Here is a 23,691-nt window from a genome sequence, read left to right as displayed (position 1 = left end):
GGGAGTTGACTACTATTTGTAAACAAACTATTCCTCCCCATAGCACCTTGTCGAGCCAAGGCATCTGCTACTTTGTTCCCTTCTCTATACGAATGATTTATCGAAAAATCCACTCCCTCCAATAAACCAATAAGCTGCTCCCAAAAATTCCACAAATACCACAATGAGCACTTCCTGACTCTAATCCAGTTAACTACAATATTCGAATCACATTCAATATCAATACAGGTATGACCCAACTGTTTGTAAATGTTTATTCCTTCCAACACAGCTCTCAATTCAGCTTCATTATTTGAACAAGAACCAAAATATTTTAAAAAATCAAATACAAAAGAACCTATATGGTCTCTAAGGATGCCACCACCACCCGCCGGCCCTGGGTTCCCCAGGCTGCTCCCGTCCAAGTTTAGTTTCAACCTCCCTTGCCTCGTTTTTATCCATCTTACACTTTGCATAGTTTTAATTCTTTTATTCACAATTTGCACTTCCAGATTCTGCAAAACTCGAAAATCAGCATCCTTTAACTGAACCATTTCTGTCATGTTCCTACTCAAAACCCCCACCCAATACTTAATGGAGAGCCACACATCAGTACTACTCTCTAATTTTCCTCCCATTCTAGCCACACATCTCCTTCTCCACAGCCTCCAAACTACTAAATAAGGAATCAAACCCATCAATGAACCCGGTTGAGAGAACCTAGAAGCCCTATTAAACCACATTTGGACTCTTTCTTTCCAACTTTGTTTCCTAAGGAAAGGAACACCTACCTCCACCGAAACCTTTCTCCAAACCTCAGAAGTAAGGTCTCCCTTATTTAACACATGCTCCAAATCTTCAGATTGCCTCATCTCACAACAATTACATGCCGAAACCCGAGAAAACCCCACCCTTCTCACCTTTTCATCAACACTTAGGCACTCAAAAGCAGCCTTCCACATACAAATAGAAATTTTCTTCGGTAGCCAATTGTTCCAAACCCACTTAGCCCAATCAAATTTTGGAGCTCTAACTCTGATAACATCCCATGCAGATTTTGTATTAAAGTAGCCATCCTTTTCCGGGAGCCATAACAGAATGTCCGAAAAATTTCTAAGATTTCCCACCTTTTCCATCACTTCATCCGCTTTATTAAACCCCAGAATCCTCTGCAAATTTTCCACATCCCACGCATTGTTGATAACCAAATCTTTTAATTTGATATGAGATTGTGCATCATTTGGACAATTTGCATACAAAGGTCCCGAATCTAGAAACTTATCATACCACAATTTTACATCTCCTTCTCTAACCTTCCACTTAGATTTACTTAATAGATCAAGCATACCCTGCAGAACTTTCCTCCAAAAGGAAGAATCTGATCCATGCGATCTGCAAAGAGCAATATGTCCTCCTTTCACATATTTAGCTTTAAAAAATCTAACCCATAAAGAATTCTGCGTTAATAAATGTCAACCAAACTTCATAAATAAAGACCGTTGCACTTCCGAAATGTCCCTTACTCCAATGCCCCCCTCCTCCACAGGAACACACAATTTCTTCCAAGCCCTCCATTTCATTTTTTCTTTTCCATCCTTAAATCCCCATAAAAAAAGAAGCAAACATACCTTGAATCTTTTTAATCACCAGTTTCGATACATTTAGAACAGCTAACAGATGTAATGACATAATTGAAAGCACATGTCTCAACAAAACACAATGACCTCCTTGAGACAATAGTCTACTTTTCCAGCCCTCAACTCTCTTACTGATTTTTTGGATTAAAGGTTCAAAATGACAGCCTTTCAATTTACCATCCACTATTGGTACACCTAAATACGTAAAAGGAAATTTACCCTTAATAAAATCAGTCTCTTGAAGAATTTCTCGTTTCCTCTGAACACCCAACTTGTTTGAGAAAAAAATAGTTGATTTATCTTTATTCACCATTTGGTCGGTCCAGTTTTCATACTCCTTAATCACCTCCATTAACTGACTAACAGATTTTTTTCCAGCATTAGCAAAAATAACAACATCATCCGCGTACATTAAATGCGATATAAGAGGTGCACCACACGGGTGTGCAAATGGTAAAATCCGCTTCTCATGCAACTTTTTTTTAATTAATTTAGAAAGAATTTCTTCCATGATGATGATGAAAATATACGGCGACAACGGATCCCCTTGCCTCAAACCCTTTTTTAACTTGAAGAAACCTCTATAAGTGCAATGCATCATGACAAAAAACCATGGAGTGGAAATACAATTCTGAATCAACTTACAAAATCAGTTTGGAAAACCAAGAGCCTTAAAAATATGATCTACCACCTGCCACTCCACTCGATCATACGCTTTGCTCATATCAATCTTTAACATTATATTACCTCCTCTCACCCGCCTATGTAATAATTTTGTCATCTCTTGAGTAAGCGTTATATTTTCAAAAATACTCCTCCCTTTCACAAAAGCACCTTGTTCTAAAGAAATTAAATCACTCATCACCAACGAAAGCTTACCAATAAGGATTTTGGAGAAAATTTTATAGATTACATTACAAAGGCTTATCGGCCGAAATTTATCAAAAGACTGAGGATCATTTACCTTAGGAATAAGCACTATGTAGGAGGAACAAAAATACCGAGGCAACATATCACCTCTGAAAAATTCTTTTACCGCATCCATCACATCATTTTTAATAATCTTCCAACAGGTAATATAAAAAGAAGACCCAAACCCATCAGGTCCCGGGCTTCTATTCACAGAAATAGACGAAACAGCTTCATAAACCTCCTTCTCGGTCGGATCTTGGTTAAAGGTGAGATTTGGGCTTGCAGTTGTGTTGGTTTGAAGTCTATGACCTGTCTTAGTGAAAACAAGCCACGGAACAGATTTAGAACTTGTCAAATTTTTGGTTTAAAGTGTTTTTTTTTTTTTTTTTTATCTTTTTACTAATCTGAAGTTTACTGAAACTAGTCCAGACTTTGGATGTTAATGATTTAACATTTTCTAATTGGACTTTATCTAAATTTTTTTCTTTTTGTTAACTTTGCCTACTAATAAACAACATCTGAATTGATTTAATTAATTTGTTGAGTCATTTGGAGCATTAATATTTTACAGATGGCCAAGGATTGAAATAAACTAGTGAGGCTGATTACCATAACCTGTTCCAGTGTTGATCATTCTGCAACGATGTGAATTGTGATAAAAAAAAAATGTTGGTCTGCCATGTTAATTTTTATGTGGTTATTTGAAGGAAGCATGTGCAGATTCACTATGCATTATCTTGTTCATATTTTAGGTAGTATAAGGTAGAGTTACCAAGTTAGTTTATCAAAATTGACGATTCTGGTTCTCTTTCATGTCTCTTTAACCTGGTTTACAGAACATTTTACTGCCCTCAACAACCAAAATTTTTAAATGACTTATTTATTTATTTTTATCATTGTTATAATTTGCAGGTTTGTTGCATTTGCTTGGCAAAATATGCAAACAATGATGAATTGAGGGAATTGTCATGTTCACATTTCTTCCACAAGGATTGTGTGGATAAGTGGCTAAAAATCAATGTTGTGTGTCCCCTCTGCAAGTGCGAGGTGGGTGAGAGCAATTTGGGTTTACCTTCTGATACAACTGCTGGAGAGCAGCGGCATGAGATTAGAGTGGGGAACAACTTGGTTAGCTCTCTGTATTCATTTTGAAAATATATTCACTCTTTTGAACTTTTTGTATGTACATATATATATATATATATGAAGTTTGTCATGCCTTGAACATGAGGTTTTCATTTCAGTGGTGAGGCAAGAGTTTTCTGTCGGAGCTGGCCTTGCACAAGCGCCATACACTGGTAATGTTTATAGATGTTGCAGTGATAGAAGTAAGGCATAATATTTTGCATTTATTTGAGCCAACCTGCAGTTTATTCCCCCACCACAAAACCACAGAAACATTATTCTAATCATCTATCAGATTTTAAGATTAAAATTCTTGAGCACATCTTCCAGAGGAGTGGCCTGCAATGAGCACTGTAAACAACTTGGAATGGGCATTTTCATGGGATGCTGATTACTTTGTGCAATTCTTCATTAACAAAACAGGCATGACATGTAGTTGTTTGAAAGATGTGGAAGGTCCTCTGGAGGAATAAGATGAGGGGTGGTGGAGTTGCATTTGAAGGCCCTCAAGCGCATGTAGTTAGTGATGCAAAGGAGAGAAGTGATAAAGACCGATGGACACGGAAGAAATTTTGAGAAGGAGAAAGACTTGTAAGCAACAGTTATTTCATATAGATTTGGATTCATTATCCAATGTTACATTAGTACTTAGCACACACAAACGAGATATATAGTTTGGTGTGGTCTTAGTAATATAGGTCGTGTACCACTTCAGTATATTCAAGCACTGATATAATATATTATGATTGAAGGGTTCTAGATCTTGTATAAAGTAATCATTCTTCACAATTATTTCTAAAGGGTGTACAAGAAAATGATGTAAAACTCTATGAGAAAACTTAGGAGTTATCAGTTATGGGATGCATGAACACGTTACATTATTTAATGTTTATTATATGAAACTCTTGTGCACTCGTAAAATTCATTACTATTGGAATTATTGTAAACTGTTTATTATAAACACTTAGGTTTTGAGCATATATCTATGGAAAATGTCATATTTATAGGAGAAATGCAGCCAAAATTTTTCAAAAAACGTATACTATTTTTTTTTAACTTTCTTAATTTGCAAGGTTTGCAACCTTCACAATGTCAGCACGATGTCATGCACTACGGATGCAACTTTTGACTTTTTTTTGTTATCTGAACAGATGAAATTTTTGTATTTGAATTTGTATAATATATTTGTATTTAAATTTGAATTTGTATAATATATTTGTATTTGTATTTAAATTTGAATTTGTATAGTATATTTGTATTTGAATTTGAATTTGAATATGCATAATATATTTGTATTTGTATTTAAATTTGAATTTGAATTAGAATTTTTAATAATTTATAAATTTTTTAGCAATTATGGTTTCATGTTATGTATACAAAAATGTAATTACATATTTTAATAGGAATTAATGATTGGGAAAAAAATTAATTTAACATTATTAGTGACGATTTTAAATCCGTCACTACTAATTGTCAAATTTAAGTATTAGTGAAGGTTTCAAAATCGTCACTAATAGTATTGTAGTGACGCTTTTATTCGTCACTAAAGCCTAATTATTAGTGAAGGTTTCAAAATTGTCACTAATAATTACTTTTTAAAAAAGTTTTAGTGAAAGCTTTCAAACCGTCACTAATAATATAGTATTAGTAACAAATTTAAAATCGTCACTAAAGTCATAGTATTAGTGACGGTTCTTGTGAGCAATAGTGACGATTTTCAAACCGTCACTAATAATAGAGCATTAGTGACGAATTTAAAATCGTCACTAATACTATGACTTTAGTAATGATTTTTTATCGAACCGGTGTAGAATTTATAATGACGGGTTTAGGTTTTTAGTGACAGTTTTAATCCATCACTAATACTCTATTATTAGTAACAGTTTGAAAATTCGTCACTAATAAGTATTAGTAACAGCAAAAATAGCGACTAATTCAAAACCGTTACTCATACTCACAAAACCGTCACTAATAATATTAGTGACGGTTTTGTTAGTATTAGTGACAGTTTTGATCCGTCACTAATAACCTTATTTTTTGTAACATACTAATAATAGGGTATTAGTGACAATTTCAAAACCGTCACTAATAGTATTTTTATTTAAAAATATATATAAAAAAATTAGTTAAAGGTATTAGTGACTGACATAGCTGAATGCTTATTGAGGAGATGATATAAACCTGCCCTCTCTTCACCCAATCCAATCATCCTCCATGTCTGTAGGTCCTATATATAAAGCAAAATTTTCCATGAAAAATAAGGCAACAGGAAATAGATTTTAGAAGTTTGCTGGCAAAAATTAAGTTATAGGCAAAAGAAGGAACAACAAGAACATCAGTGAGCAGGAAGTTAGATGTTATACGAATTGTTCCAATGTGTGTGACCGGAACAAGAGCACTGGTAGGTAATTTCACAGATGTATTAATAGAAGTTGTTATGGTAGTGAGAGAGTTGACAGAATTTACCATGTGATCAGTGGCCCTAGTGTCAATTATCCAAGTGAGACCATTTTGAGTTCGACATCGAGTACAAACGGCAGATGAGCAAGAAGAAATACTTGTCATTGTGGAGAAAAAATGATCTGCAAAAAAAAGGATTTATATTTTGAAGAAAAGGTCTAGTCACTTAAGCAACTGAAGGTTGTGGCTGCATTTCAAGTAAGGGATGCATGATTTCCATGATCTGTTTGAGTTGTTCCTGAGTGAATGGAAGTTGCTGCACTTCACCAGATTGCTCAGTATTGGTTACCAAGTTTACCTGATTTGCTGAAGAACTATTGTGCTTGGATCTTGACTTGTACCCTAGAGGATATCCATGTAGCTTGTAACATTTGTTAGTTGTTTGTCCTAGAAGTCCACAATGAGAACACAAAGGTCTTTCTTTCTTGCCAAAATTCTATGTGTATCATTGATTTCCTGTAGCTTTTCCTAGTATAGTTTTTGGTTCAGTAATTATTACTGAACTAATCTCCCTTTGCCTCTCCTCTTGCACAAGCAATGCAAATACCTTGTTTATGGGAGGTAAGGGATTGCTAAGAAGAATTTGGCTTTTAATATGACTATATGACTCATTCAAACCCATTAAAAACTTGATTACATAATCTTGATTCTGATAATCAGCCAAGACCTTCAAAGAAGCAGGGGATGTTTTGGGAATAAACCTATAGCTTATCAGTTCATCCCATAAGGACTTCAATTGTGTGAAATAATCAACAATATTCATTTGACCTTGTGCTAGATTAGAAATAGATTGATGTAATTGAAAAATCCTAGGTCCATTGGTTAATGAGAATCGATCTTCAAGTTCAGTCCATATACCCCTTGCTGATTCGATGAACATCACACTAGAATAAACATCACCAGACAAGGAATTGAGGATCCATGACTTCACAGTATCATTGCCTCGTTTCGAGGTGGCATAATTCGTATCACTAGGTAAAGGAGCTACCGGAGTTCCATCAATAAACCCTAGCTTGTTCTTGGCACTCAATGTCATCGTAACACATGCTCCATGTCTGATAGTTGTCTCGAGTAAGAACCTTATTAACAAGATACAGATTTGGACCATTGCTGTCCTGGAAGTAATAAGGATTTGAGCTCGGATCAACAGCAGAATTGACAGGAAAACAAGAAGTGTTAGTAGAGATTGCAGACGAAGCCATGAGAGGAGAATTTCTCTAATCTTGCTTTGATACCACGTGAAGAAAATAACCAGAGAGAAATTCTGAATTCTCATTCATAATAATTCATTACATCAGCATATATTTATAGCTGAAAATTAACTATACGAGAAATACAATAACAGAATTACAAACTGAAATTTACAAATTGAAAAACAGTAAAGTAATAATAGTAATATTCTTCATAACTAATTAACTCTCCAACAATTAACTACCAATATAACTGGCTTAACACCAGCAGTCTCGCGTATTTGGTGAGAGGCGTGAGATGAGATTTCAGATATGGGATTCTGGTAAGAGGGAGATGGGACTCGGGAGTGAGGGTATTTTTCCGTTTTATCCCTATTTTAAAATAATATATTAAATAATACCTGTTTTGAGGCAAGTTCAGCGAGATTTGCCTGAAAATTAACGGTGTTTGCATGCATATCGGGGCGGCAAGGCAAGTACCCTTGTTTTCCAATCACTGACATGGCGCACACCATGTGTCTTTCATCTATTCATCCTCCTCTGCCACCTCTGACTTCTGCCCCCTCCACCTCTGCTTTGGGTTTTCCTTGTAACCCATTTTTTGTATGACAGTACCCTTGTTTTCTACCCCTGTTTCCCCCGCCCCTTAATAATTTTATTAACATAAAAAATTATAATTTTATTTTTTATTTAAACACTAAAATTTAATATTAATTAAAAGTGATTACATTTAACTGCACGCCTCGTTTGTAGAAATGGGATGGAATTAGAAGGAATAAAATTGATCTTTATTTAGACACTAAAATTTAATATTAATTAAAAGTGATTACATTTAACTCCTACCTGATTTGTAGGTGGTTGTGCTAAATTAAATAAATGCTAATAACTGGTTGCAAATCAGAAGACCTTTGGAGTCTCTTTCTTCTTTGTCCCGATGTTTGTGTGGCTCTGTTTCAAGAACTTTGAGACAGCTTCTGGTCTCCTTTTACACTGATTTTGGTTGGAGGATTTGGAATAAGCTGTTTGGCATCGTGGAAGACTTACTAGCCATTTCTTTTACAGGATTGGTAGGAGGATACGGCAGCCTTATGAAGGTGTGGCTTATTCTCAACGTAGTGCACGGGTATTCTCAGGGAAAAAAATTATTTTGGGACCTGCTCTAGGATATTCTCATTTGTCATCATCTTATCTTTTCCTTCTGCCCTCTTTTCATTTGTTTATTCAATGATGCATGGATAACAGACTGTATAAAATAAACCAGTTTCTGAAAGATGATGCCATAGAATCCTAAATTGAGTTCAAATCTTGTAAATTATTACTTCTTCTCAGCAAAGTGTCATTGGTTTTCTACTGGTGAAGAGCAGAAGCCTTAATAAGCAAGAATCGAAAGAAAACAATTCATTTATTTTACAACCTGGTGAAAAAAATCATATACAGCAGACAATATGGAAGCAATTTCTCTTTGTACAACTTCAAGATTATAAAAGAATTTTGACTATCAAGAATTTCTCTTTCAACCTTACCGGATAAAAAAAAAAAAAATTCTCTTTGTACATCAGAAAAGCTTGCTTGCAAACTCATCCTCACTATCTCCACCATCTCTATGAGCCGCAAAATCCCTGAGCTCAGAGACTAATTCTGCAGGGAACTTCTCAAGCATAGCTCCAAGCAGGGGAAGTGGGTAAGCCCTGTCCAGTGGCAAAACCTTCTCCATTGTCTCATTCACCTCCATTTGAGTTGGGTTGTCAATGCCAAAGGCCAGTTTTGTTTCGATTTGGGTCTGCAGCTGCCGGAACAATCTTGTCGCGTTTCGTTGCTCTTCGGCCAGCTGGGACGGCTGGATTTTGTTCATCACCATATACATTCCTGTGGCTGCAGCGAAAAAGAGAGTGGAAGACAGTTTAAAAGCCACGAAAGGCGATGAAAATATTCCAGTGGACGAAAGTCCGGCCATGGTTGAGGCAGTGAGAATCATCATGTTGATCGAGTTCAAGAGAAGGGTGTTCCAGTTGTTCCTCTGTTCGGCAAGGTTGCTGTGCATCTCTGCTCGGTCAGCCACGACCTCCATGATGGTGTAAAGCTTGGCGGCTACCACCGGAAGAGGAGAAGAATTGTTCTGAGGTTCCTTCGTATTTGTTTCAGTACTCTCAATTGGCGTGCGCCCAGGTGGGTGATGTCAGTGATTGGAAAAAGAGGGGACGGAGTAATTGCCCTGCCCCCCCCCCTGCATTTGGATTTGGAGTTTTTTACGGAAATAATAATAAAAAATAATAAAAACAACAAAAATAGATAAAATATATTATATTTACCAAATTATACCCAACCGACTTTCCAAAAGTCGGTTGGGTTTTGATTCCAACCTCAGCTGCAGCTTCTAGTTTTAAAAAAATAAAATAAAGGGGTGGGGGAAAGGCTGTCAGGAAGAGACGTTTTTGAGGCGCTCCCTGGGGTGGTGGGGCGCTGTGATTGTCAGACCAAAATAAAATTAAAAAAAAAAAAAAAAAAACACACAAGGGGGTGAGAAAAAAAAAACACGCGTGAGGGACGTACGTGCATGCGTGGAGTGGGGGAGGCGAATTTTTTTTTTTTTTTTTTTTTAAAGAGACCAAACTTTGGTGATCAATCTCACTATTTAATTTTAATTTTTTTTAGCAAAATAAATGTAAAGTCTTAAACTTATATATGTATAGATTGGTATGTTACTTAATATAAGTTTATATTTCAAAATACACAAATTTAAAGTTAAGATTTCAACTTCAATTTGCTTGAATAGTAACTCTGTATTTGGGAGTATAAATTTAAAACCTTATATGAATTTAAGCACAAATTTAGATAAAATATAATATAAATTTATATTATTTTTAAAAAAACTCACGAAAATATAATATAAAATTATATTAAGTAAGACCTAAGTAATTGGGATAGTTTATTTAGGTAAAAAGTCGAGGGCAATCTGGGAGCAAAATCGTCAGCGTTCATGTCAGTGTTTTAATTTGGATCAGAAGAAATCACAATTATAGTAGTGGCTGCACATTATTATGTGAAGCATAGGGAGAGAGGAAGATTAAAGTAAGAATGATGCATGTAAATTTACTTATTTTTTGTAATAGTCACAAGATATGTACTAATTACAAATTTGAAATTAACAAGTTTTTGTTAAGTAAATTTTGTTTTATTTTGGTAATTTTAGCAATTTGGTATATCAATTCTATATTCAACTTTAACATTCTTTTCTTATCATTCATATTTCTTACCTTGTTCCAGTTGTTAATAATTTATTTTTTAAAGATGAGTCTTGTGATTATAAAGCTATGAGGGGACTTCTGCATGCATGCGCGGGAGGGGCATGGAGAGAGGTGGGGCTAGGCCGAATTTTTTTTTATTTTAAAAAAGGGAAGCATAATAAAAAAAAAAAAAAAGGAAAAAAAAAAAGAAGGTGAGGGATAAGTGTCGGGAGGGGAGAGAGGAGGAGGGGGAGAGAGAGAAGAGGGGGGCTCACCTAACAGTTGCATGTGTAAGTACATGAATAGTGTGCAAACCGACTTTTGGAAAGTCGGTTTAGTATTAAAAAATTAATTCCTGCATTTGCACATGCATGAATAGTGTCCAAACCGACTTTTGGAAAGTTAGTTTGGTATTAAAAAATTAATTCTTGAAAATAGTGTCCAAACCGATTTTTGGAAAGTCAGTTTGGTATGAATAGTGTCCAAACCAACTTTTGGTAAGTCGGTTTGGTATTAAAAAAAAGTAATTCCGTCGTGCATGCATGTGTGTGGGTGTACGTAACAAAATCAAAATTGACTTTCCAAAAGTCAGTTTTGTTATGCTAGTCTCCTATATATTTGTTCATCATCCCTCAACCATTACTCAAGCTTTCTCCTTTTTCATTTATTTGTTGATCTTCTAACCTTCTTACCACCTTGCAGATAAACTCTACTTTTGATAAGTCTTAATGACGTCAAATTTGCCAGCTAACAAAGTTACGGTCTTATTATACATTGACTGTGAGATTATTCAGATCAACCAGTATTGAGTACAGCGCTAGGCCAACGAAAGCCATTCGAGTTTGGAGGATGAAGTTAGAAAGTTTGAAACACAAAATATATGAAGGATTAGATATTGATCCAAAGGAATACATGTTAGAACTGACATCGAGATATCCGCAACGAGGGGGTGGTGGAAATTTGTTCTACATTGACGTCCCAATAAAAATTGATACAGACGTCGTAATTGCGTTGGACCCGCAAAGTTTGTGTCCGGACATATATGTTGTTAAGATTTTTGTTAATCACAGTCCTCGAAGTAGTAGTATAGGTGAAGCCCCAACTTTGCAAGGGGAAGCATTCATCCATTCTCAACCATATAACGAATATGGTACCGGTAGATGAGCAGACTATTTGATCACCTTTCACAGGTGACTACAGCGTTAGATTTGAATGACATCCCCAGTACATCATTTCAACCAGAATTCTTGACAACAAAGTTTCGACGTGAGGAGTCTACCTTGCAGGGATTCAATGTGGGAAGCAATTACTATCACGAAGCAGAACAATCAACAAAGTATAGGCATAACCGAAGTTCAACTAGAGCTGTGTCCATACCAGACTTCCAAACAGTTCCATCTATTGTCATGAATGAGAGGGGGGCATACACAGTCCGGCCAATGCTACCTGATATGGACTGCAACCGTGAATTTGAGGAAGAAGAGGATATAGAAGAGGATTTTGAAGAGGCAAACGCAGGGGTAGATGAAGCTGGTGAACAAAATGAATATGGGGTTCACCATGAAGAATTTGTGATGCCTCCTCAGAACACACATGTCGGTCACAAGAGGGTATGCGACGTGCAACCGTTAGCGTACATGGTTGATGTTGAATCCGATCATATCAGAACTGAAGTTGAAAGTTCACTCGAGGGCACCCGATGGGATGGAGTATCAGAATTTAGGAAAGGTATGATTTTCAACACGAAGGATGACCTCATTCACTCCGTGCGCGTCCACCATGCGCAAACACACCACAACTTTAAGGTGGTGCAATCCACCCCAACAACGTGGATGGTTAGGTGCAATGTAGACGAGAGCTGTGTTTGGCAGTTGCGTGCAACTCAACGTAAAAAGCATGGGCTGTTTGAAATTACACAATACAGAGGGCTACATACATGCATAAATGAGACTCTCTCGCAGGACCACCCATAACTGAAGTCTAGCTTAGTTGCAAATGAAGTTGTAGAAATTATCAAAAGTGATGCTGGTGCTTCTATTGCAGCTTTGCAATCACACTTGAGGTCAAAGTACCAATACCATGTATCGTACAGAAAGGTATGGCTCGGGAAGCAAATGGCAGTTGCAAGGGTGTTTGGAGATTGGGATATTTCATATCAACTGCTTCCAAAATGGATGCATGCTATGTGTGAAATAAATCCCGGTGAAAGGTGAACTGGGCGTGGACAGAAATCTCTGATGCTAACAATGCTGCTATTTTGACATGTGTGTTTTGGTCATTTGCAGCATCAATAGAGGGATTTCTTCATTGTCCTCCAGTTCTCTGTGTGGACGTAACACACTTGTACGGAAAATATAAAGGTAAATTATTAATTGCAACGGCCCCTGATGCAAATCAACAAATACTTCCAATAGCGTTTGCCATCATTGAGGAGGAGAGTTTGCGCACATGGTCCTAGTTCCTTAAGTGCAATCGGGATGAAGTGACTGATCGTGATAATTTGTGTCTTATATCAAATAGACATGTCGGTATTCTTGCTGCTATTCGTCAGAACGATGACTGGCAACCGCCGCGTGCGCACCATTTGTTTTGCTTACGTCACATTGTTAGCAACTTCAACTAGAGGGTGCACAATACAATGCTGAAGCGGATGGTTGAAATAGTTGGTAGGGAGCACCAAGTTAGGAAATTCAATAGTATGATGGAAAGAATCCTAACAGAGGGTGGGCCAATTGTCCTTTTTTGAAGAGATACCTCCTCACATGTGCACGCAATGTCACGATGGTGGTCGAAGGTACGGAAACATGACCACAAATCTTGTTGAATGTTTTAATGCCGGCTTGAAAGGAACTCGTAGTCTACTAATAACGACCATTGTCCAAATGACATTTTATTGCATTGCACAATACTTTAGTGCCCGGTGAGAGGCATCTCGCCAAGCAATGGAGTCGGGGAATGGTTACACACCACATACGTTGTTACAAATGTAGAGAAGGGAGATGGCGTATGTTGTACATGAGGTTATCAACTTCAACATTGAAAGGGGGTTGTTCAGCATTCAAACTGCACCGTGGCCACCAAATAAGGGTTGAAATATTCAAACAGTTGACATAAAGGGACGTCGGTGTACATGTGGGAAGTGGTAGAATCTACACTACCATTGTTCTCACTTGTTAGCTGTCTATGGTGCAAGAAGATTGGGGTATAGAAGCTATATTGATCCTTGTTTCACGGTACAGGAGCATTATGCGACATATGCGATGGACTTCATTCCCATCCTCCATGAACAATATTGGACGGATCCAGTAGCGCCAATATTATATGGTAATCGAAATTTTCTTAGGCAGAAAGGACGTCCTAAAAGTTCGAGACTGCGTAACGAAATGGATGTACGAGAGGGTAGTCGGAGGATGCTGTGCGGGTTTTGCCACGAAGAGGGTCACAACCGCAATCGATGTCCAAGGAGGACTGGAGGTCATGACAATGCTGGACCATCATAATACATTCAAAATATGTACTTAATGTGTAATGTACTTGAAATTTGTGAGTTGCCATTAAGCTTTTTAGCTTTTGAAATTAGTGAGTTGTACTCGAGTTCTATTTCGTTCTTCTATTTTGTTATTAATTTATTTCATGGTCAATTTATAAATATAAATTTAAAAAAATTTCGTACAAAAAAGTTATATACAATTATTTTTTATTAAATATGATTATTATTATTATTCATTGCTTGAAAAAAAACACTTTAAAGTATACATGCATAATAATGTACTCTTGCGTCACTAAGTCGCACATGGTCGCGGTCACCTTTGTCTCGGCGGTTGTTGGCGTCGTTCTTGCAGAGGTTGACGTTGCCTTCTGCAATGTCTAGCTTTTAGCTGTTGGAGGGATATGTTCCTCCAGTCCGACATCAAGTGACCCCCCATCAACGAAAAGATCGAATGGGATCAGCGATGAGCTTGGAAATTGATGGTATTGCTGTTGTTTTCAATACATTGGAGGTGGGTCGCTTTGTATGGATTGCAGAGCCTCTGGATGGTATGGTGTACTGGTGGATGCCCCATACTGATGCTGATAACTCCCATATGGCATATGGGAAGAAGAAGCCTCTACGTGCCACATAGAGGTCTGTGACGGTGTGAACTGCGGTGTTGATGCTCCCCAATCACTTTCTGTCCACTGGGATGGTTGGGTGGGTGCCCCCCCCCCCCTCAACTCGAACACGCCCCCCCCCCCCCACGACTCCGGCGAGGTCCACCACGACCTCTTCTATGCGACGCCTGCTCAGTAGCTGTTACATCATCATCTGATTCAGGACCCTCCGCGTTGGCGTGGCGAGACCTATGAATTGATCGACGAGCTTCCTCAGCCACAAATCGCATACATGCCTCTGCAATTGGTCTAGTGGGACATGTCGGGACACAGTTTGATAAGTGGATGGTCCCCATCATATGTTCCTACAAAAAAATACGTTGGACACAATACGAATAAGTTAATGATATAAAACTAGTATGTTTTTTTACATGCGTTTAGTTATTTTTTTAACTCACCACTGTCATGTGTAAATTGGTGGTTCTACTCACGCAGCGAATCGTGATGGATCGGTACCAGTCATTATATCTATCTTCCGCCAATGGAGGTGTTTGCTTAGGGAATGGAAGCTCCATAAGTATGTAGATGGCATTGTCCAGCCTGTGTTGCCACATCTGGAGGGTACGCTCGTACTTAGTGCGAAAGTTGATTTGATGACTGCCGCGCTGGTCACAGTCATGTAGATCCAAATTATGGTTGTCGGGGTCGTAACCTGTTTGAGCTTGATGAGGGATTCGCTGCCTCAGCCTGAATTGCCGCATTACATGATCCGGCAAGTGCCACTCCATGATCTAAAAGCAAATCATAGGAGTGCGAACAAGCCAAATTTGTACACCTATAAGGCATATAGGGGGTAGATTCGCGTAGACATCTGCAGTGTACGGCATCCATATAAACTACTAACAATGAATTTATGTCAGAAAATTACTATGAATAGTAAACGTTCCGAACCCATATTGAACAATTCAAATGAAATAAATATGATATTACCTGGTCCTCACACATCATATCAATGTCATATCGATAGGACCGCAGAGTATGTTGAGGGATGTGGGCAGCATGAAATGAAGCTCGCCATCTAACCGCAAGTGGGAATGGGCCATCATCGACATCAACAAGCAGATGTGGCATGCCAACTCTAATTGGAGTAAGAAAGGGCATGCGCTCCCATGCCCAAACCTGCAGGAGGAATAGCGCACCTCCAATTGATTGTGTCTGTACACAACCAACTTGGCACATCTCTGTACAGCCATGGAAGTGCAGCGCCACCCCAGCTATACGTCGACGCCCTCTCCAAGTCACTCAACAAAGGGAGGAACATCAACGACGCATAATGTTGCGACTTGTTCACGAATAACAAGCCGCACATTAGACGTAGTATGTACCCTCGAGCGTACTGCAATACGACCTCCTTAGATGCTTCATCAGGAAGATCAGGTAAGTTCCAGTCCATCCATGTCATAGACAAGGACGCGCCATTTCGTCTGCTCCAGCCAGTGGGGGGGTTGCATCCGAGTAGGTTTTGACACATCATCTCCCAGTCTTGCTGCATCGTGCCCGTAACAGCGTCACCATCAATAGGTAATCTTGTGATGATTGCAACATCCTGCAACGTTATCGTTGCCTCACCACAAGGAAAATGAAATGTGTGTGTCTCAAGCCTCCAATGCTCTAACAATGCACTAATTAAATGATGGTCTAAGCGAATATACTGAATCTGGTACAGTGGATAGAACCCTACTCGTTGAATCCACAGAATGCTTCTAGGATGGGCATGCCACATGGTTTCTAATGTACGCACACACTGACGCCCTTTAAAGGCGTCAGAATGATCCTCTTCCCATGCCCTATAGGAAGGATGTATAATCCCCAATGTCAATATAAATGAATCAAATGGACCAAACTCCATCTCTAATTGTTAAATATAGTGGGAGTGTGCAAACAAAATAAATATTTTTGACAACGAAACTAATGCAAATAATGCAACTGTAGAAGTGATAATAGATGAGAGCAGTTGGAAGATGATATGAATATATAGAAAAAATTCACCAAACCAACTTTTGAAAAGTCGGTTTGGTCACTTTATAAAAAAAAAAAAAAATTGAAATTAAAAAATTTGAACACCAAACCGACTTTTGGAAAGTTGGTTTGGCCTTTTTTTAAAAAAATAATAATAATAATCTGCCCCCCCCCCCCTCTCTCCCTGCCCTGCCGTGCATGCAAAATTTTAAAAAAAAAAATTCGCCGCCCCCCCCCCCCTTATCTCCCTGCCCCTCCACGCATGCACGCAAGTTCCTCACCCCCCTTGTGTGTGTGTGTGTGTGTTTTTTTTCTTGTCTGACAATCAAAATTCCCTCCCCTCGCATCAAACTCCTTTCCCTCCAGCGCCCCCCCCCAAAAAAAAAAGTCTCTCCCTGACAGCCTTTCCCCCACCCCTTTATTTTATTTTTTTTAAACCAAAAGCTGCGGCTGGGGTTGGAATCAAGACCCAAACCGACTTTTGGAAAGTCAGTTGGGTATAATTTGGTAAATATAACATATTTTATCTATTTTTGTTTTTTTTTATTATTTTTTGTTATTATTTCCATAAAAAAAACTCTTTGGATTTGCATGCAAACGCCCATTTTCACGCAAATCTTGTTGAATGGTAAGCAAGATTTACCTGCCACGTGTCAATATGTCAACAGACCCTTTAAATCTCGATTGAGCAAGATTTAAACATCAGAGTCATTTTGAGAAATATTTTCCTAAACAAGGTATTATTTAATATATTATTTTAAAATAAAGATAAAATGGAGAAAAACTCTATTTTCATGGTTATAAAGTTTGCAAATGTTTGTGTTATTTCACCAAATATAGACTATGATCGGAATATATATTTTTATGGTCAAATCTCTAATAGTCATTCCTAATCTATTCCATGTTATCTCTTAATGAAAAGCTTTTGCATTGTCATTTGTTTTATAAGGACAACAATTTTTTATAAGTTATTTAATCCTTATACAGTTACCATTATATTTTTAAGAATAGATATTTCACAAACGAAACATAATTTAAATTTAATAAATTGATAACCCTTATGATAAAGCGACACATCATGTACTATAAAATTTTTGTATGAATCAATTTTTTTGGTTTGTATAGCTATACTCTGTCAAATATACTTCAGTGCATTTTTTTTGTTCTAATTAGTAAATATATTTTGGTTATTGGGTTATGGGTTTTAGCCTTTGCACTTGGATATGTGTGAACTTAGACAAAATCCAATACAATTTCATATAGTATTTTATTCAAATCCACACAAAATTGAATCCAAGTTCCCATCATGCTCCCAAACAGTATGGGACTTATCTTTTGTTTGTAAGGAATTCTCATAATACGAGGGAATAAATCATTTCAAAGACATTTTAAATTAATGCATCCACTTATTTCATAAAGGATAGTTAGCCAAGTGTAAAGGTCTTAACCCCCCCTTAGCCAGGTACATAGTCTTTTTTAGGACCATTGGACTAAGTTTTTGTTTTGGAACATGCTTGAGGCTTAAAACATGCATCCCTCCAAGTAAGATTATGCGGGATCGTGGGACTTGACTTGACTCTATCTATTGAAGAATGAAGAAACCTGAACCTGGTGCAGGCAGCTGCTCATAACCGTACCTGCACAATTCTTGTTTTATTTCATTTTATTTTAATTTGTTTTTATTCTTTCTCCATTCCGTTACAAGGATTTGTTAGCAATAACCGTTTTCATTTATTCCTATAGTTAGCCTCTAACGATTTTTGATTCCTTTTTCATATTGTATATATTCTTTGCTAATCTAATACATAAGGGGTGCGAGAGAATTCCACTGCCATTTGTTTTCCCACTATTCTGCATATCCTTCTTCCCCTCTATGTTTGATTCATTGCAGTTCTGCACCACTCACAACAGCAGAGTCAAATTGTTACATGGTATCAGAGCCAAGTTGGATGAATCCTTCAATACCAGCCAAACCACTCCTCCAAATCCACCACCAAACACCAATTCACCGACAGCTATTCCTCACGACCCAACGCAACTCACCAGTCCTTATTTTATTGGCAGCAATGATGGTTCAAGTGGCATGCTTGTCACACACACTTTGGACTGCAGCAACTACCATTCTTAGGCTAGATCCATGAAGAGGGCTTTGAGGATCAAGAACAAACTCGGATTCATTGATGGTACCATCTGTGAACCTTCTAACCCCAATGATCCTCTAATGGAACATTGGCTGAGGTGCAATGATATTGTGATAACGTGGATGCAAAACACAATGACCGTTGATATCAAATCTAGCACCACATATGCAGAAACTGCGCATCAACTCTGGTTGGAGTTGGAGCAACGCTTTGCTCAGCAAAATGCTCCCAGAATTTTTGAGGTGAAGCAAGGCATCACAAACCTCAAACAAGATCAAGACTCAGTAAGCATTTACTTCTCTAAACTCAAAACCTTGCTTGATGAATTACTCAACTATGAATTAATTCCTAACTATACATGTGGAGGGTTAAGGGTTGTAGTTCAAAATCAGCAAAGGGACTGTGTAATAAAGTTCTTGATGGGGCTGTACAAAGCTATTAAAGCACAGATACTGCTGATCAAACCCTTTCCTAGCTTGAATGAGGTTTACTCCATTATCCAGCAAGAAGAAAAGCGAAGGGAAATCTCTACAAACAACCTTGGGAGTGACTCTATGGCTTTGGTGAGCAAAGGGAATTTTAACAAACAATCTGCTGGGTTGCAAAGGAAGGATAGGTATTATTGTACCTTTTGCAAAATACTAGGACACTCTCTGGAAAGATGCTTCAAAGCAAATCTGAACAAACTCACATGTACTCATTACCAAATGTCAGGTCACACAGCAGATAAATGCTACAGATTACATGGATACCCAGTAGGGTACAAAGGACAAGAGAAAAACATATCTACCATAAAACTGTCAAATGTGAATGCAGCTGTTGGTTTTGAGTAGGGGGTTTTGAAAGACAAATCTCAAATGTCATTGACACCAGAGCAGTATACTCAACTTCTGGCTCTTCTCAAACCTATTTCAGGAAACCAAGCTTTCATTCCCTCGGCAAATCATGCCATAGTCACACCTTTTTCCTCAGATACAAATAACCACAAAATTTCTGGTATATTTCTATGTTCTTCTGTTTTTACTTCCAAATCCAGCAATGTCTTAGAAATCCCTTGGATTATAGACACTGGAGCAACAGACCATATGATATGTTCAAAATCCTTATTTCATTCCATCCAGAGCAGCATTTCCTCCTCTGTAGCTTTACCAAATGGTCAAATTGTTCCTATTACTCATATAGGAACAACCAAGGTCACCAAGAATCTTACATTGCACGATGCTCTTTGTGTACCCAGTTTTTCTTTTAATCTGATCTCAGCAAAGAAAATGACTCAAGAACTAAACTGTTGCCTTGTTTTCTTTTTTGATTGTTGTTATATTCAGGACCTTTTGACTTGGACAACGACTGGGATGGGTAAAGTGAAGCAAGGACTCTATCATTTGCCGCAAGAGGAAGTCTGTCCTTCAGCCTTATCTGATGCTCTATCCAAACATGACCTCAAAACTGGCTTTCAAGCTTCTGTCAGCAACAGCAGTGATTCCTTTGACCTCTAGCACTATAGATTAGGCCATTCCTCTTACTTTGACACTGATACCAAAATCAACATACCAAAACCTTCTGATGATAACCCATGTCTCATTTGTCCTTTGGCTAAACAACACAAGCTACCATTTCCAACTAGTCAACATCAATCTAAGAAATGCTTTGAGCTAATACATTGTGACATATGGGTCCATGTAATGAAATTAGACATGATGGCTGCAGGTATTTTTTTGACTATTGTGGATGATTTCAGTAGGTGTTCCTGGGCTTATATGTTGAAGTTGAAATCAGAAGCAAGCACCAATTTACAAAATTTTTGTGTGATGATGGAGACCCAATTTGAAATAAAAGTAAAAATCATTCGAAGTGATAATGGAGGTGAGTTTGACATGAAGGAGTTTGATCTAAAACATGGAATTTTGCACCAAAGGACATGTGTGGAGACACCTCAACAAAATGTCACTGTTGAAAGAAAACATCAACATATTTTAAATGTTGCAAGAGCCCTAAAATTTCAAAGTGGCATTTCACTGAGATATTGGAACCACTTCATTCTTACGGCTGTGTACCTCATTAACAGAACTCCATCTCCATTATTAAATCATACAAGTCCTTTTGAGGTTTTGTTCAAAAAGAAACCCAGCTATGACCATCTAAAGGTTTTTGGGTGCTTGGCTTTTGCTACCACTTTAGTTAATGGAAGGCAAAAATTTGATCCAAGGGCCAGAAAATCTGTTTTTATTGGTTATCCTTTCGGTGTCAAAGGATATAGACTTCTGGATTTAGACACTAAGAAGATCTTCATCTCTTGAAATGTTGTGTTTCATGAAAAAAAATTTCCATTCAAAATGAATAAAATCAGTGATCCTAATACTGGTTTCAGCAACACCGATTCACCACCAAGTCCAAATGAGTTAAGCTTTACTCAAAACCCTATCATTTCCATTCCTGCTTTGCCTAACCACAACCACTCTATAGACACTGTCATCCCTCATGTCAATCTAGAAGTTGAACAAATGCCTGCTGCATTATCTGATTCACAAAACAATGAACAAATAAGTTCCCAAAACAACTCCAAACCAGAAACAGAAGCTGGTGACAACACCCATACACACTTACCCAGAAAATCAACCAGAATGAGGAGAGCTCCCACTCATTTGCAGGATTTCATATGTCAGCAGTCATCCTTCATTTCCCCATCTCAAAACTTGGACAAGCAGAAGGACCAGATCTTGTCAGGTAAGCCTTCTCCTCTAAGTGCCACCATATCTTATAATAGATTATCTACACCTCACAAGACCTTCGTGACCTCCATAACTTCACACACTGAACCTACAACTTACCTAGAGGCAAGTACATCATCCAACTGGGTCAAAGCCATGAAGGCTGAAATTACTGCCCTTGAACTCAATGACACTTGGATTATTATGGATTTACCTCCTAACAAGGAACCAATAGGCTGTAAATGGGTTTACAAAATCAAATTTCTTGCTGATGGTAGCATAGAAAGATACAAGGCCAGACTTGTTGCTAAAGGGTACACACAGCAGGAGGGGTTGGATTATCATGAAACCTTCTCCCTAGTGGCAAAAATGGTTACTGCGAGAACCCTGTTAGCAATTGCAGCAGTAAAAGGGTGGTTCTTATAGAAATTTGATGTCAATAATGCCTTCTTACATGGGGACTTAGAGGAGGAGGTGTACATGGAATTGCCCCCGAGGTATCCCAATGAAAGTGGAAGAAAAGTATGCAAGTTAAACAAAAGTTTGTATGGCCTCAAACAGGCCTCACGTCAATGGTACTCAAAACTTTCAAATTTCATCACTCACCAAGGATATATTCAATCCAAGGCAGATTACAGCTTGTACACAAAGGCAGCTGAGGGCTCTTTCACAGCCATTCTTGTATATGTAGATGATATAATAATTGCTGGAAACAACATGGATGAAATTGATCAATTGAAGAGGTCTCTTGATGATCGATTCAAAATTAAAGACCTTGGCAAGCTGAAGTATTTTCTGGGTATTGAAGTGGCAAGGACAGCAAGGGGGATTCACTTATGTCAACGCAAATATGCTTTGGACATTTTAAGAGCCTCCGGTACCATTGGCTCCACTCCAGCAAGGATTCCCTTAGATCAAAATGTGAGACTGTCCAAAGAAGAAGGGGAATTACTTCCTAAGCCTGCTCTTTATAGAAAATTGATCGGTAGATTATTGTATCTGAGCATAACCAGGCCTAAATTAGCTTACTCAGTCCAAATGCTAAACCAATTCATGAAGGATCCAAGGGTGCCACACCTGCAGGCAGCCCACAAGGTACTGCGGTTCATCAAAGGGTCACCAGGACGGGGTTTGTTCTATCCAGTGGACTCAGAAATCCATCTTAAAGGTTTTAGTGATTCAGATTGGGGGGCTTGTCCAGACACCAGAAGATCTGTGACAAGATACTGCGTGTTCCTTAGGAGATCCTTGGTGTCTTGGAAATCAAAGAAACAAAGTGTGGTCTCTAGCTCTTTTGCAGAGGCAGAGTATCGCGCGATGGAAAATGTGAGTTGTGAATTAACTTGGCTGAGGTATCTACTTAGCGATCTGCAAATTACCTATTCATGATCTGCTTCCTTGCTTTGTGATAACAAATCAACTATACACATTGCCACAAATCTCATATTTCATGAGAGGACAAAGCATATAGAAATAGATTGTCATTTGACTAGAGAAAAGATTCAAGAAGGCTGCATCTCAGCAAAACATGTGGAAAGCAAGTTGCAAGTGGCAGATATTCTCACAAAGAGCTTAGGTCCCAAGCCTGTTATTCATGCTTATCCAAGATGGGAGTAGAAGACATCTACTCTCCACCTTGTGGGGGGCTATTGAAGAATGAAGAAACCTGAACCTGGTGCAGGCAGCTGCTCATAACCGTACCTGCACAATTCTTGTTTTATTTCATTTTATTTTAATTTATTTTTATTCTTTCTCCATTCTGTTACAGGGATTTGTTAGCAATAACTGTTTTCATTTATTCCTGTAGTTAGCCTCTAACAATTTTTTATTCCTTTTTCATACTATATATATTCTTTGCTAATCTAATACAGAAGGGGTGCGAGAGAATTCCACTGCCATTTGTTTTCCCACTGTTCTGCATTTCCTTCTTCCCCTCTCTATTTGATTCATTGCAGTTCTACACCACTCACAATAGCAGAGTCAAATTCTTACACTATCTGCATGAAGAACTATAGATTGAAAGAAAGACAACGAAACTTTGTAGTACTCACTCTCTTAGTTGTTAGAATCGTATGATTCTTGATTCCAATTGCAAAATTGAAAAAGGCAATCAATTCAAATTGCATAGGAGAACCGGAGAAGGCAGTGAATTGAGGTGAATTATACAATTTGCCTAGTGAATCAGTGAATCGAATCATATGAAT

General features: G+C 37.9%; 2 protein-coding genes across 2 annotated transcripts; both read right to left on the bottom strand.

The window, feature by feature from the left end:
• Positions 1-8,858: 8,858 nt before the first annotated feature.
• On the bottom strand, positions 8,859-9,371 carry LOC131149296 (probable F-box protein At4g22030). The gene has a single exon (XM_058099635.1). It carries the CDS (start codon positions 9,369-9,371, stop codon positions 8,859-8,861), a length of 513 nt encoding a protein of 170 aa, XP_057955618.1.
• A 6,386-nt stretch (positions 9,372-15,757) lies between these two features.
• On the bottom strand, positions 15,758-16,528 carry LOC131149288 (serine/threonine-protein phosphatase 7 long form homolog). Its single transcript, XM_058099624.1, has one exon. It carries the CDS (start codon positions 16,526-16,528, stop codon positions 15,758-15,760), a length of 771 nt encoding a protein of 256 aa, XP_057955607.1.
• Positions 16,529-23,691: the final 7,163 nt, after the last annotated feature.

Source organism: Malania oleifera, chromosome 1, assembly GCF_029873635.1.
Source record: "Malania oleifera isolate guangnan ecotype guangnan chromosome 1, ASM2987363v1, whole genome shotgun sequence".
Lineage (NCBI taxonomy): Eukaryota > Viridiplantae > Streptophyta > Magnoliopsida > Santalales > Ximeniaceae > Malania > Malania oleifera.
Note: the sequence above shows the minus strand (reverse complement) of the source record. Positions and strands in the feature narration are given on the sequence as shown.

What these genes read in the sequence shown, in the direction of transcription:
- LOC131149288 (XM_058099624.1), bottom strand. Translation starts at nt 16,528, where the DNA reads ATGGAGTTTGGTCCATTTGATTCATTTATATTGACATTGGGGATTATA.
- LOC131149296 (XM_058099635.1), bottom strand. Translation starts at nt 9,371, where the DNA reads ATGGAGGTCGTGGCTGACCGAGCAGAGATGCACAGCAACCTTGCCGAA.